Here is a 15,810-nt window from a genome sequence, read left to right as displayed (position 1 = left end):
AAACTACCTCCACGTTTTCCTCCTCTATAGCCCCCTCGACGCCCATGGCCAGCCTTCTCTACTGCTATGGTCCAACCATTCAAAGCCTGTTCTGCATCTTTGGCGTCCTTTGTGTTTTCAAACGTGACAAAGCCAAACCCTCTCGACTTTTGCGTCTCCCTGCCTTTTATCAGCAGCACTTCCAAGAGTGGTCCATATTTGCCAAAGATAGAGTCCAGAACATCTTCACTTGTGTCAAAGTTCAGTCCACCTACAAAGAGCTTGCCAACATTGCCTCCATCCATGACTTGTGTGTGCTGACACTTAGTTTCAGGGTACTCGACAAGAAGTGACTGTGCAAAGCGTGACGTCAGTACCTTCTCCTTCACTTCAGAGCGCTTCCTACCCATAGCACGAGTAGCGGCACAGGATGGAAGATACCCGGAATCTCCTGCTCTAACTGTGCAGTGTTATTTTCCATATGAGGCTTTTCAACAAACATCGGATTACCAGAAACTCGACCACCGGCCAAATCATTCCCGATAACAAAAGAGATTCCCTTTACAGGAAGAGTGGCTTGTAAACCTACGGTGACCGGTCCTGACACCAAATCAGACTTCAAATGGATGACATGAAGTGGAGCTTTAACATAGCCACCAACCCCCTGTAAAAAAACACTAACACCAGTTGCCGTCTTCTCTGACAATGGCAAAATGCCCTCAAGCATCAAAGATTGATGTGCTCTTGTGTCCCTCAATACCCTAACAGGTCTCTGGTTCGTTAAGTCTCCATCCAGTGACACAAACCCCTCTAAAACAAAAGGTTTGTAACCCTCTTGAACAAGGTCGTTCTGTGATGCCATAACTTTGGCATGGGAACCTTCACAAGGCACTGTCATCCAAGGACGATTTCTCGCATTTGCCAATGCATTCGGAGTTGTACTAGTTTGACTCCGCTCCTGATTTTTCCTTTTCAGGGCGTAACATTGGGACATCAAATGCCCAGGTTTCTTGCAAAAAGCGCAAGTAGGCCCGGAGGAAAACTCGAGGTCTGCCTCGGGCCCCCCGGAAGATAAGTCTGTCTTGGAACTGTAGTCTTCTGATCCCTAAAAATCGCGGTTTCAGATTTGTCCCCATAGTCATCTCTAGGCTGCCTGCATGAATATTTGTTCTCCGCCCCTGATTTACCATAACTCCCCTGGCTAACTCTAGGTGGGAAGTTAGGTTTGTGGAACCCCATCCTGTGTGTCAAGGCATAGTCATCTGCCACGGTTGCTGCCTCATACAACTCTGGTACTTTCTTTTCATCCAGATGTACTTTAATGTTCGCTTGGACACACTGTTTGAAATCCTCCACCAAGATCAATTGTCGCAACAGGTTGAAGTCTTTCCAAATCCCCCTTCGAGTCACACCACCGATCAAACATGGTTTCCTTCATTCTGGCAAACTCCACATGGGTCTCACTCTCCCTCTTCCTGGCATTCCTGAATTTTTGCCGGTAAGCTTCTGGGACCAATTCATAGGCTTTGAGAATGGTTTTCTTCACTATCTCATAATCTGCACATTGGTCATTCGGTAAAGCTGAATAGATATCTTGAGCTTTACCCACCAGAACACTTTGCACTAACATAGTCCAGGACCCCACAGGCCATTTTAGCATTTGAGCCACTTTCTCAAAGTGTAAAAAAAACTTGGCTTCCTCCTTTTCATTGAAGGGTGGAACCAGCCTCACATGCCTACCAACATCCCAAGTGTTCTAACTAGTTGTCGAACTAGCCGGCATGGATACTACTTCTCTCCGTTTTCCCATTAATTCCAGCTCCTTGAGTTTAAGTTATTTCTGATACTCCATGTCACGTTCCTTTAACTCCGGTTCGGCTCTCCTTTCCTCTGCTCTTTCCTCTGCTCTTCTTTCTTTTTCAGCTCTCCTTTCCTCTGCTCTTCTCTCCTCGGGTTCTCGTTCCTGTTCTGCTCCTCTTTCCTCGAGTTCCTTTTCAGCTCTCCTTTCCTCTGCTCTTCTCTCGAGTTCTTTTTCAGCTCTCCTTTCCTCTGCTTTTAACCTTTCCTGGCTCTGCAGTTGCATCTCCATTTTCCTGAGCTCCACATTTTCTTTTTCCTCGGGTAACCAATCCAAGGTTACCTCTTTCCATGTTCCTTGTCCCACCAGAGATTCTACCACCAATGTCTGCATCTCTGCTTTCTTCATATTAACTCGGACCTCCAAGTTAAAATATTTGGCCAATGTCAAGAGTTCCGATCTTTTTAACGCTTGGAACTGTGCCTCATTAGCGGACGCCGCAAACATTTCTGCGTCAAACACCATGGTGACTATCAGTTAACACCTGTTAACCTTCAGACAAAAAATTTCAAATTTTTTTTGAAAAATTTGGGAATGTTAGAAAAATTCCAAATTTGGGAATTTTGGGAATGTTAGGGAATTCTATCCCGGACAGGTGTTAGGGAATTCTATCCCGGATGAGGATGTTAGGGAATTTAATCAGCAAAGTCGAGCCCCCAATTTCTGTTCTGTGCTCCTCCCCAGACCCCGGTCACGGTGTACCTCCGAGCCCCGAGAGGAGTCACGGCAGAAAGATGTGTTATTCTGTATGCCAAGGATCAATGGTGAAACCACACCAATTGTTACCAACAAACAAGTATTGTGTTAAGGTCACACAAGAATAACGGTACAGTAACAATATTAATCAAAAGTACAATCAATATATATCATTCCTATGATGGTACCATCAGTTTCGTAATATATAACTCACTGTGCTCCAAGTGAGCGAAAAGAACATCCCCAATGTCTCTTTCCCGGCTTTAAGCCAAAGTTGTTCCGTCTTCAAGCCAAAGTCGATCCACTCCAGTGATCGTCCGTACGATGTCGTATCGAGACCAGAATCCCGTTGGGTTGACAGTTACACTGCCAAAGATGGGCGAAGGTGTCCTCGAGAAGCGACGGGGAAATCACACCTTCAGGTATGGACGTTTGACGGCTCTCAATCGGCGAACCGCAGATTTCCCACTCAAAAGCCACGTTACACACACACACCAAATGAACGTCTGGATGCGGTGAGAATGGTTGAAGCGAAGTGAAAAACCTTGAGCGATGAGCAAAGCGCGAGAGTCAAAATGGCCGACGGCCCGTTCTCGAGGCGTAACGGCACTACGATGATTCTCCTCGGAATCGACCGCAAAACCTGACACGCAGGCTGATCTGTCACATCGATAACAACTCTGTCGGAGGAATCCCTTTCCCAGGAAACCCAAAGTTCACTCGTGACCCTCGTTCGCCAATCGTTCGCTCCAGACCTCGAAACAGCTCGGCTTCTTGTCCGACTCACTCGCTCCGCCATCACTTCCTCCTCTTCCTCTTCGTCATCGTCCGGTTCCGGTTTCATTGAAAACATTAACTTTTTTACCTTTTGAAAATAGTAATCTCTATTTCCCATAAATGACAACAATAATAGCACATGGAATCACAAATGTTTACAGTGGATGAAAACCACAACAACGGAAGTGACGAATCCGTCACAATTGTGAGTGAAATATCTTGAAAAATAAGCGAAGTACTAACTTCTAATCTGGTGTGTGGGTGTATCTCGGCATAAGGAAGAACGCTATTGAAAATTGGGTTGCCACGGTCTTTAAAACAGCTGTTCACCACCATCTCTTATCTTCCCCCATCCAAAACCTTGATCTCTTCTACCCCCGCTAATTTCACCCCAGATCCACTTTTTTGAAATACCGACTTCTTTCCTGGAAGTCCTAGCAGTCAGTGTCCATGTGTTTTATTCCTCTCCCACCCCCACCTCCCCCCTCCCCACTTCCCATGCCTCCTCCTCACAAGCCCTCTCCCTCCCACAGACCTCCTGATGTCCCTGTCCTCTGCTGTTGTACTTGTGTGCTTCCCTCTCTCTCCCCATCTTGTCTCCCGTTCCCTTTATTGTATGTTTTGTTTGTCCGATTGTTTTTTTTGTGATTGATGTTTGCTCTTACACGAGCCTCGATCTTGTATACAAAACAAAAAAAAAATTTGCCCTAATTAGGACAGGGCATGTGGTACATAATTACCGTAGCGCTCAGCCGATTCGATACCCCAAATCTGCATGGTATCGTGAAAGTTGGACACATGATCTTGCTGGGGTTTTCAACTTGTTTGACCGTTACGGTCCTATTGAGACGACCTTGCAGATTCGAAGCAAGAAACTGGATGACCAGATGACTACAACAATATTTTAGTTTACTGCTTCCTGCTGGCATCTCCATGCCGACACCCAAACACTAGTGGCTGAATTTCCATCTCATCGAATAGATTCCCAACCAGGTTGTTAAAGATTCCACGCCACGTGGATCTGTTGCGTTTATAATTTTGGACGCACAGATTCTTTTTCACCTTTTGTGCTACATTTTTGTTGCAGTGAATTCCAATTTTCCAGATCTGGTAATTTTCAATATTTTTTCAACGTCACGTGATTTGATATAAATTCCCTTGTAAACTGTTTAAAATATATTTCTAAAGCAATCCGGTACAATCCCAGGTGAAGGTGCTGCCAATACAGGTGGCAGAAGGCGGTGTGGCCTTATTGCTGCCGAGGCATTTCGTGGTGCAAGATCCTGACACAATCCAAGGGAACTTGAGGGTGCTGATCTCCAGGAACCCTCTTCATGGAACCTTGCAGATGGATGGAGTGCTTCTTTTTGAGGGAGATTCCATTGCACTCGATCATATAGGAGCACGCCGCATCCGGTACGCATTCACCATCATTGTCATCACAATTGTTATTATTAGGTGGGATGTTTGCGGAACTGCTTTATTACCCTGTGCTCGCGAAGCGACAAGCGGGGTTAAGCATTCATTTGCGTACGTGTCTGCATTTTAAAAATCCATTTTCTCGGCAACCGTTGGTCCGATTGACATGAAATTTTCACCATAGGAGCGCCTCCTCTTGTAGAATATTTCAATGATTATTATGACGTCATAGGTCACGTGGTACAGGCGCCATCTTGGAAAAACCTCGCACCTCTATATCTCTGAAACCACTCCATGGAAAAAATTGAGACCTGGCTCATTGTCAAGTACTCCCCATGGGGAATAATATATGTTAATGATGATGTCATCGCTGCCTTTGTTATGACGTCATAATTCGACAAATACAACACTTATCCGATCATTATTTAAAAAAATTCATCAACTGTTGGTCTGATGGACACGAAATTTTTACCATAGGAGCAACTCCTGCTTTGGAATATTTTAATTATAATCATGACGTTATAGGTCATGTGGTACAGGCGCCATCTTGGAAAAACTGAAAAATGTTGCACCTCTATATCTCCAAAACCGCTGCATGGAAAAGATTGAAACGTGGCTCATTGTAAAGAACCCCATATAGGGAATAGGTGTTGTTAATGATGACGTCATTGGTGCTATAATTATGACGTCATAATTCGACAGGGACAACACTTAGTCTGATCAGTTTGAAATGTATTGAGTGTGATCGATGCAACAATTATATTAGAGAATATAAATTTATGATGTCATTGCTCACGAGGTCTGGCAGCCATATTGGATCAAAGGGAAAAATGTTTTTTTAAAAACAGAAAAGTTGGCTCACAACAAGTTGACTGCATAGTGCGCAGGGTAAGTATTCTATGAATACCATCTAGTTGGCAACGTTTTTGCATCCATTGCAAGTTTCCTTGAAGGCATTTAATGCTAGAGGTGAGAATCAGTCTGAAGTTGTGGACTGATGGTATCTGTAGGCCAGACCAGTCAAGTAAGGTTAAGCTCGTCGGGATTTTATTGACAATCCATTAGTGACATGGTAATTCTACTATTACTCACACCTTTAGGTCATCCTGCTTGCCCAGGTTAGAGGGACTGGATCACTATCTTCATTAATCATGGATTCATGATGCTGATTTTGGTAATGATGGCTGTCTCATTCGGGTCAGATATCAACATGACGGCTCGGAGACACTGCAGGATGATGTTTCTCTCACAATCAGTGACAGAGCAAACTCTGTCGATGCTCTGCTGCAGTTCAAGGTGGGTTTACCTCAAATTGTATCTGGCATGTAGACCACAAATTCTGCATGATGAATTGTTATACCGTAGTAGACTGGTTACGTATCAGAGGTAGATGTCATCCTTGTCATACTGCAGAGTTACAACAATCATTTGATGTAACAATGTGCTTGTCATGTCTGTATGTCTGTCTGTCTGTCCCTCCATCACATAAATCTCGTGAGATTGTGAACTACAGTACGTTGTTTCATTGTTATTTATTTTTTACACTTTATGTATGCATTACGAAGAGGAAAATTAATTTAGGATAATTTATTCACAATTAGAGAGTTCACAATCACTTGAGAGTGGCAATTCCATGGAATTTCCGCTCTGGACATACCTCGTGAGATTGTGAATGTGCACCTGAATGTAGTTTGGATAATTGTTGTCACTGCTATGGACATTGTGAATGAGGTGAAATGGGAAGTTGCGAAGGTAGGAAAGCAGGTTATGAGGAGGTCGGCGTGGGTGACGTTGGTAATGGCATGACAATAAGATGGGTAGGGGAGGGGAAATAAAGTTAAATGTTCCACCATTTTAATGAGGTAATGAAGAAATAATAGGTAATGAAGTAAGAATGCCCTCTTGCTTTGAAGAACGGGAAGAAAGGGGGAGGGGAGGACAGAGAGTTGGGACAGGGGCTTGAGTCTTTGGGGGGAGTTGAGGACGTGGGGTTGGGGGAGGTTGAGAACTTGAGTTTGTGATGGGAGGTTGAGGTCTTGGGGTTGGAAGGTTGGAGGGAGCTGAGGACATGGGGTCGGCGGTGTGGATTTGAGCTCTTGGGGTTAGGAGTGGAATCAAGGACTCGGGGTTTGGAGTGGAGGTTGAGGACTTGTGGTTGGGGGGGGGGTGGGGTAATGACGACTTGGGATTGGGAGGGGGGTTGAGACCTAGGGGATTTGATTGAGGACTTGGAGTTGAGGGATTTGGGATTTGATGGCTTGGGGTTGGGAGGAGTGGAGGATTTTGGGTTGTGTGTGACTTCAGGACTTGTGTTTGGGGGTGGGGGGGAGTGACTTGAGGTGAGGAATTGCAGTTTAGAGGGGAGGTTGACGACTTTGAGTTGTGGGAGCGAATTTGAGCGCATTGGGTTTGGGGAAGGGGTTGGAGGAGGAAGTTGTTGACTTGAATTTGGGGTGAGGGAAAGTTTTTTGTATACAGAGTCAAGGCTCGTGAAAGAGCTACAACACAGAATAGTTCAGGAAGCAACACAACAAAATAAATAGCAGAAAGAGAAGGGGGAAATGACAACTGCAAGGCATAGGGACAAAATAAACAGAGACAGACAACGAGGGATGAGGGTTAATGCAGGTACGTGCCTTAACCTTAACTTAACCTAAACCTTATTGATTAACAGGGCCTTAACCCCCAGGCGGTGACCCAACCATGGACCCTCCATCTCCCCTTCCCAATTGGTAATTCCCCAGTTCTGCTGACTTAGTTTGTTTGTGTGAGGTTTGAAGCTCTGTTGAAGATACCAGCAAGGTATAAAACTGGATAAAATAACTTGTAATCATTGGTTCCATACGTTGTGATAGGAGTGGCAATGTTTGCCATGGTTTGGTTTTTTCCCCACCCTAGAAGACCACCTTGCAGCCCAATCTTTGAGCTACTTTGATGAATAGATTATTGGAAGTTGACATTGTTAAAGCTTTGTTATTGGTCTCTTTCCCCCTCAACCCCTCCAACCACTCCCCATCATAACAATAGGGGAGATGCCAGCTCTTCCACGAATGTCTCTGCTGTTCTACAGATTACTCCAGTTAATGATGAGCCCCCAGTGCTAATATCAGGACTAGAAGCCACATTGAGTTGTCTTGAGGGAGGTAGCACTGCCATCACACCTTCGCACCTCTTCGCCACGGATGCCGATAGCGAAGCATCACGTCTCCTCTTCATGGTGGCTCGATCGCCCTCGTATGGACTTGTTCTGCACAATGGAACTTCCGCAGACCATTTCATGCAATCAGACATTGTGGCAGGAACCATCACGTACATTCATACAGGTACCGACGTTGTTCGTGGAACATTTTTCCAGCAATTTTGAAAGTATGATTTTATTAACTATTTCCTGATATTTTTCTGTAACGTCGTTCCTTCCTTATTGTGCAGGTGGAGAAATTGGCCACCGACCTTCCTTTGACCACGTCACCATCATTATCTCTGATGCTGAGGCGGGTGGAGGAGAGGAACGAGCTCGTTCAAGTCTCCATTTGCTTCCTGTATACGACCTTAACATCACTATCCTGCCTGTAGACAACCAACCACCTAAACTGATCATCGGTGACTCTTCCTGCTTGCCACCCTTTTCAACTTAGTGTGCCCTTATCAGTTTTGTCTGTGACGATTGCTGTCTCCTCTCTCACTGCCTCGTGAATCGTCACTAAATTTTCAAGGCCTAATTAGCAATTCCTTTACAATTCTCCTCATGCCATGTACATGTCCTTCTTCTCTCCAAAATGCACTCCATGACCTCCAGGAGATGTATTGGTGGTTGGTGAAGCATCAAAGGTAGCTTTGCAACGGACACACATCTGGGCCACAGATCCCGATACACATCCGGATCAGCTGGAGTTGATGCTGGTGTCTCCACCACGACATGGCTACTTGGAGGACATCCGGCCCTTGTTGGGACACGAGCGCAGTAACGCGGGCCTCAGCATCGGTGAGTTTCACGTCCTCTCAACTCACCGCGTTGCATATACTGCTCTCTGTGATATCAGGTTTCTTGACCCACCAGTCGAGTTTCTTTCAGGGTTTCTCTCATGCGTCTTCTTTGCCACGTGGACGCCATTTTGTGCATGGTACGGTTTGGATATAACAGCTCTTACGTACCCTCTTGCGTTTTTTTCGGCCCCAGGTTCTTTCCCTCTGGGTAGCATAGCAGAGCAAACTGTGAACTATGTGCAGTCTCGGCACAAAGCCACCGAATCTACAGCAGACATCATGCTGCTGTACGCAAGTGATGGCATACGTCGTTCCAAAGAGCTGTCTCTTCACGTTGTCATCAACCCCACCAATGATGAAGTCCCCACACTGCTGGTGCAAAATATCACAGTATGTTTTGATTCTTGGAACATCTAAACAACTAGGTGCTCCCACGCTACTACTAACTAGTACTAGGTTCTCCCACCTCTGCAACAAACTCCCTCGCTCTCTTCAATCCCACTCCTCCCTCCAGGTATTTAAAGCAGCTGTTCACCACCATCTCTTATCTTCCCCCATCCAAAACCTTGATCTTTTCTACCCCCATTAATTCACCCCCAGATCCACTTTTTTGAAAGACCAACTTCTTTCTTGGCAGTCCTAGCAGTGTCCATGTGTTTTATACTTCTCCCACTGGGGCCCCCACTTCCCATGCCTCCTCCCCCCAAGCCCTCTCCCTCCCACAGATCTCCCGATGTCCCTGTTCTCTACTGTTGTACTTTTGTACTTCCCTCTCTCTCCCCATCTTGTCTCCCGATCCCTTTATTGTATGTTTTGTGTGTCCGTTTTTTTGTGATTGATGTTAGCTCTTACACGATCCTCGATCTTGCATACAAAAACAAAAAACAAAAAGGTGTCCGTACTTCATTTAAACAAATACCATAGTAAGGGAAACATATGAAAATCTGTTAACTAAATTGTTACCAAAAAATTTCTTCACCAATATGTTTGTAAAGGTGTGTAATAACATGTGTTAAAATGTTGAAGGTCAACGCCCGTGGGAAACCCAGAAAAAAAGCTGTTGAATTCGGGTACCGAAAAATTATTTTCGAGAATTTTTATTTTTTTTAATCGGCCCTTAAGTAACTTATGAGGGGTCAAATAAGGGTTTTTCATGATTCTGAGTTGATTGTTAACATTTATATTTCACCACAGACACTCCTTTGTGGAAAAATAATTTCTAAATATATCTCATTTTCTACTTTGCAGGACATGGAGTCTAGCAATATGGATGAAGACGTTACTCCACCTGTGCTCAATTGCTTCATCTGTGTACGCTCGGATACACCAGCTGAAAGGCTCATACAGGCAACTCCAAAGGGATACTCAACTTTATTGAAACAAGCAGAAACTGTCGAAAATGTTACTGTTGTGGAACGTATGAAGGAGGCTCAAAAGGAAGGAAAACTGAGGTACCACCAGAAGTGTAAAAATGATCTGTACAACAACTTTGTTGCAACCACCAAGAAGTCAGCTCAAGCATCAAAGGCAGAGAAAGAGTCATCAAAGTTGAAGAGAAGACGCACTACTTGTGAGTTCAGTTCATCAACTGGCTGCAGTTCTAGAAGATCACAGTCAGTTGACCTCCTGTATAAGGATGTATGCATTCTTTGCAACCAACCAGCCCAGCTCTACAAAAATAATCCAGCACAAGCGAGAAAGAAATACAGAGTGCCAGATAATTTGACTGCAGATACACTGAAGGCAAGCTTGCTGAAGACAGCACGGAGTCGCGGGGATGACTGGGGCACTGAAGTCACTGGACGCCTGGAAGAGATCAACGACTTGGTAGCAGAAGAAACACTGTACCATTTGCGATGCAAACTTATGTTTGCGAGAGGTGACAGTTTGTCCAAGACTGATGAGGAAGGAAAAAGGAAGAGAGGACAGAGGAGTATTGATGAGGAGCGAGAGGCAGTTTTTATTGAATTCTGCGAATGGTTAGACTCAGAATTAGAGCATGGGGTAATGGACATGGACCAAGTCCATGAAAAGCTGCAGGAGTTTGATCAGTCACCAGAGAAGAGCCTTTCTTATTCAAAGCATTGGCTAAAGATAAAACTTCTAGAGAAATACGAAGACACCTTGTATTTCACAACACAGGAAAGAAGGGCAGATGTACTCTGTCTCAAAGATGGCACCGACAATATTCTGCGAGGGCATCATGCTAATCTTGACCATGGAGATGAGAAGACTCAGATCATAAAGACGGCACTCAAGTTCATATCCAATGATATTGCCTTGATTGATTTAGGTCCAAAGTCATACCCCACCACACACAGTATGACTGACATCGATAGTCAGCTGACACTTGTTCCTGCAAGCCTTCAGATGTTCTTGAGACCGATTGTCAAGACAGACGAAAGAGTTGCCGTTTGGGGGCAGAATTTTATTAAGGCCTGTCGACCTCGGTCTGGAGTATTGCCACACCAAATGGGGCTTGCCATACAACTTGATCATAGATTTGGGTCAAAATGGATGCTCAACAAGTTCCACCGGCTGGGATACACTGAGTCTTACACGGAGACACAAAACTACAAATACTGCTTCCTTAATAGTAGGAGTGGAGATTATGTTCCAGATACTTCTGGCACTCTTGACACCATTGTGGAGGAAACCGATGAACAGATCAGTGATGAGGTTTCGGTTGATGCTGCGCTTGAGGATCAATCAGTGATGACAGCCAAAGTGCCAGCCAGTGAAAGTGAATTGTCAAGTAATGATCAGGTGGTCTTTATGGAGGTTGGGGAAACAAACAATGCAGTCACTCAGTTTGTTGGAGACAATATAGATTTAAACATTGTCTCTATTCACGGAAACACTCCCTTTCACTCAATGGCCTGTAGAGGGATCGAAGTCACCTCTCCGGCACCACCTTTGCCAGATCCACAGACAACAGCAGCTTTCCCCCGGGTGAAGTTGAAGGCACTCGACAAAGCTAAGATCCTGAGAGGAACTGAAGTAAAGATTATTCCATTTACGAACAGGAAACAGATAGGAACAAACGCGATCATGTTTCTCCCCCTCGCTGAGCTTTCCTCCTCCCTGGCTCATGATCAGCCACTCCTCACTCCAGGTGACACACTCTGGGCAGCGGGGTGGGTGATCAAAGCCAACGATCCTGAGTTCCCACACTCCAACTGGAATGGCTGGATGAAGAGAATCCATGCTAATGATGCAAAGCAGAGCACACAGATCGAGTTCCTCCCAGTTATTGAAGGAGACCCTAATGACCTCAACACCATCTTCACCACTCTGAAAGAGTGCATACGGCGCGCTGGGGTCGCTATAGTGACCTTTGATCTTCCGATTTGGCTGAAGGCTGTGAATATAATAAAGCAGGCAAATCTACCCGTCATTCCAAGGTTGGGTGGTTTTCACCTGCTGAAGTCTTATCTTGGATCAATGGGTAACATCATGGAAGATTCTGGACTACTAGATGTGATCCAGTTGATCTATCCTGGAAGTACGACAGCCAACCACATCATGGATGGAGGATGTTTTGACAAGGCAATCCGTGTTCACCTCCTCATCGATGCAGCCATCTATCAACACATCATGAAACTTGCCTTCACTGAGGAGGAGCGTGGTGACATGAAGACCTTCATGGAGAAGGTGACTGATGGGAAGATGGGAGCCAGACACTCAGACCCAGTAGTGCCAGTGTTTGAGCAAAGGTTTGAAGAAACCTTCAAACGACTCGCAAAAGGAGGAAGAACACCTGCACTCTGGGTGGAGTACCACCACATGGTAGATGTGATCAAGGTCTTTATCAGAACCGAGCGACTTGCAGACCTTGCAACGGGCATCTGTCCTGCATTGTTACCAAGATGCTTCACATCTTTGCCGCTGCAGGCCATCATCAGTATGCCAAGGGCGCACGGCTGTACTGTCAACTCATGAAGGAACTAGAAACTTTGCCTGCTTACAAAGGCCTGCCTTCTACAGAGCATGTCTCTGAACCCCAGTGACTATGGATGGACAATAGGTGTGCATGGGTATGAGCCAGTTCCAACACTGGACCCCACGGCTCCTGAGGAGCTATTGCAGTTCACGAGCTGTAATTGTCATGGAGATTGCAGCAACCGGCGATGCAGCTGCAAGAAGGATGGGGTCACGTGCATCTCGGCCTGTGGAGTCTGTAATGGCATTACATGCAGAAACTGCAGTCATGATGTTGTTGAGTCTGAAGAAGACATAGACAATGACTGTTGAAACTTCTGACATTGTGAATGAGAAATAACTCTTGAGTATTATATATGTATGTGAAATAAAAGCTACTTTGTGTGTAAATGTAAAAGTGAAAATATAAATGTTAACAATCAACTCAGAATCATGAAAAACCCTTATTTGACCCCTCATAAGTTACTTAAGGGCCGATTAAAAAAAATAAAAATTCTCGAAAATAATTTTTCGGTACCCGAATTCAACAGCTTTTTTTCCGGGTTTCCCACGGGAGTTGAACTTCAACATTTTAACACATGTTATTACACACCTTTACAAACATATTGGTGAAGAAATTTTTTGGTAACAATTTAGTTAACAGATTTGTGAAATATCTCATAAAATGCCCTTACTACCAGCCATCCCTCTTTCATAAGCTTTGATTCTACATTTAAATAAAGTTATAATACCTAGAACTCCATGTGAATAATGTCTCTCACCCATGATAGCAGCTGTTTGCACCTGGGAATATACATATAGAAGTAATAAAGGTAAGTTTTATCAATGCCTTTTGCTTTATTTTGTCTCAGGTTGTGGAAGGACGAATAAAGAAGCTTGGGCCTTCTTTGCTCAATGCTGAAGATGCAGATATGCCACGTGACTCCTTGACATTCACCTTTGTCAAACCACCTTCCAATGGAGCCATAGTGGGGTCTTATCAAGGGCAGAGTAACCAGCCTCTGATCAAGTTCACAATAGAGCAGCAGCGTACTGGTGAGTTCGGATTGATGGATTGTGTAGTTTCTTCCCATATTATGTCACCAACGTTCCATAACCTAATTGTCTGATCTATGTCTTGCACTTGGCTTTTCTGAAATGACAGGGCTGGAGGTGATTTACGTTCATGATGATTCGGACTCCACTACTGACGCGTTCTCTCTGTCTCTGTCGGATGGCAAGCATGAGGTTTATGGGACAGTGAATGTAACGGTGATACCCGTCAATGATGAGCTTCCGATTGTCACTAGGTATGCAGGTAGATTTATTTTTCATTTCGACTTTCTTAGCACATGTCCAATCATAAATACCCTCGCCAGAGGAGAGGGTATTGCATTTGGGTCCATTTGTCTGCTTCTTTCTTTGTTTGTATGTCAAAAAAAAATAAAATAATCCTTCTCTGTTCTTATTCGTTGTTCTTATTCGTTTATTCGTTGTTCTTATTTGTTCGTTCGTTCTTCGATCACGTGTTTCACCCCCATTTCCATTTTCCATTTCCCCAGATAGTTTTCATTGCTCAATTTAAAGATGTTTAAACTTTCCCCTGAAGAACTATATTCTGTCGTATATTATAACACCTTTTTCTTCTTCTTCTAAAAAAGGATGCTTTCAACTTGCTCACCAAATCTATTCATTCCAAAAAAAAATTCCATCTCTTACAGTTCCTCTTTTCTACATTCCCGAAACTCTCCTGCACTCCACCCCTCCTTCAGCGTCCTCAAATGTATTTTTGACTCGAAGGTCACAAGAAACTCATTTTGCAATAAATGTTCATTTCCCATTAATCATACACTTTCTAAAATCCAATCTCACCCCTCCCCTCCAAATCTTCCCCATCACCCCTTCCCTCCAAAACTTCCCCATCACCCCTCCCCTCCAAATCTTCCCCATCACCCCTCCCCTCCAAAACTTCCCCATCACCCATCTCTTTCAAATATTCCCCCTTGCCCCTCCCCTACAAATCTTCCCCATCACCCATCCCTTTCAAATCTTCCCCCTTGCCCCTCCCCTCCAAATCTTCCCCATCACCCCTTCCCTCCAAAACTCCTCCATCACCCCTCCCCTCCAAAATCACCCCTCCCCTCCAAATCTATCCCCTTGCCCCTCCCCTCCAAATCTTCCCCATCACCCATCTCTTTCAAATCTTCCCCCTTGCCCCTCCCCTCCAAATCTTCCCCATCACCCATCTCTTTCAAATCTTCCCCCTTGCCCCTCCCCTCCAAATCTTCCCCATCACCCATCTCTTTCAAATCTTCCCCCTTGCCCCTCCCCTCCAAATCTATCCCCTTGCCCCTCCCCTCCAAATCTTCCCCATCACCCATCTCTTTCAAATCTTCCCCCTTGCCCCTCCCCTCCAAATCTTCCCCATCACCCATCTCTTTCAAATCTTCCCCCTTGCCCCTCCCCTCCAAATCTTCCCCATCACCCATCTCTTTCAAATATTCCCCCTTGCCCCTCCCCTCCAAATCTTCCCCATCACCCATCCCTTTCAAATCTCCCCCCTTGCCCCTCCCCTCCTAGACACCCCTCTCACCCCTCCTCCTCAAAGCGTCCTCCCCGCTTCTTCCCCCTTCCAACTTTCACCTTCATCTCCCCCAACCTTCTGCCTCGCTCTTCCCCCTCCTCAAATAACATCTCACTGTGCATCACCCAATCACCATCAAACCTTTTGTCCACCCCATTCTTCCCTTTCTCCAAGCTATTCTGAAATCTCTGACACACCTTCAACAGCTCTCCCTACCACTTCCTCCTCTTCCACATCTTACCCTACCGCTCCCCCCCCCCCCCCCTCCCCTGTTCTGTATCCGATGCTCCCCCTTCCTCTTCATTAACGATATGGACCTCAAACATCCGGGGCCTTCGCTCAAACTTGACTGATCTCTCCATACAGGTTGCTTCTGACAAACCAGACGTGATCTGCTTTACAGAAACTTTCCTCCTTCATGATGTCTCTGATTCCTTGGTATCTCTCCCAGGTTACTCCCTCCTCCGGTATGATAGACCTGAGCCTCGTCCTGGAGGTGAGGTTGCGATCTTTATTAAAAAAACTCTCTTCCTTACTCGCCCTGCACTGCCCTCTCTCCACCTCACCCCCAGGAATACCTTTGGCTACGGCT

At 45.2% G+C, this 15,810-nt stretch overlaps 1 protein-coding gene across 1 annotated transcript in view; it reads left to right on the top strand.

Moving 5' to 3' along the window:
- Positions 1-15,810, top strand: part of FREM1 (FRAS1 related extracellular matrix 1) — a 204,023-nt gene that overhangs the window by 106,040 nt on the left and 82,173 nt on the right. The window contains exons 15-22 of the mRNA XM_068114049.2: positions 4,518-4,726; positions 5,932-6,025; positions 7,800-8,052; positions 8,159-8,329; positions 8,526-8,711; positions 8,907-9,103; positions 13,507-13,690; positions 13,800-13,944. Coding sequence (XP_067970150.2) covers positions 4,518-4,726; positions 5,932-6,025; positions 7,800-8,052; positions 8,159-8,329; positions 8,526-8,711; positions 8,907-9,103; positions 13,507-13,690; positions 13,800-13,944 — 1,439 coding nt within the window. The remainder of the gene's footprint in view (positions 1-4,517; positions 4,727-5,931; positions 6,026-7,799; positions 8,053-8,158; positions 8,330-8,525; positions 8,712-8,906; positions 9,104-13,506; positions 13,691-13,799; positions 13,945-15,810) is intronic.

This window comes from Myxine glutinosa, chromosome 1 (genome assembly GCF_964187855.1).
Source record: "Myxine glutinosa chromosome 1, kmMyxGlut1.1, whole genome shotgun sequence".
NCBI lineage: Eukaryota > Metazoa > Chordata > Myxini > Myxiniformes > Myxinidae > Myxine > Myxine glutinosa.
This window is presented reverse-complemented; position numbering and strand designations above follow the sequence as displayed.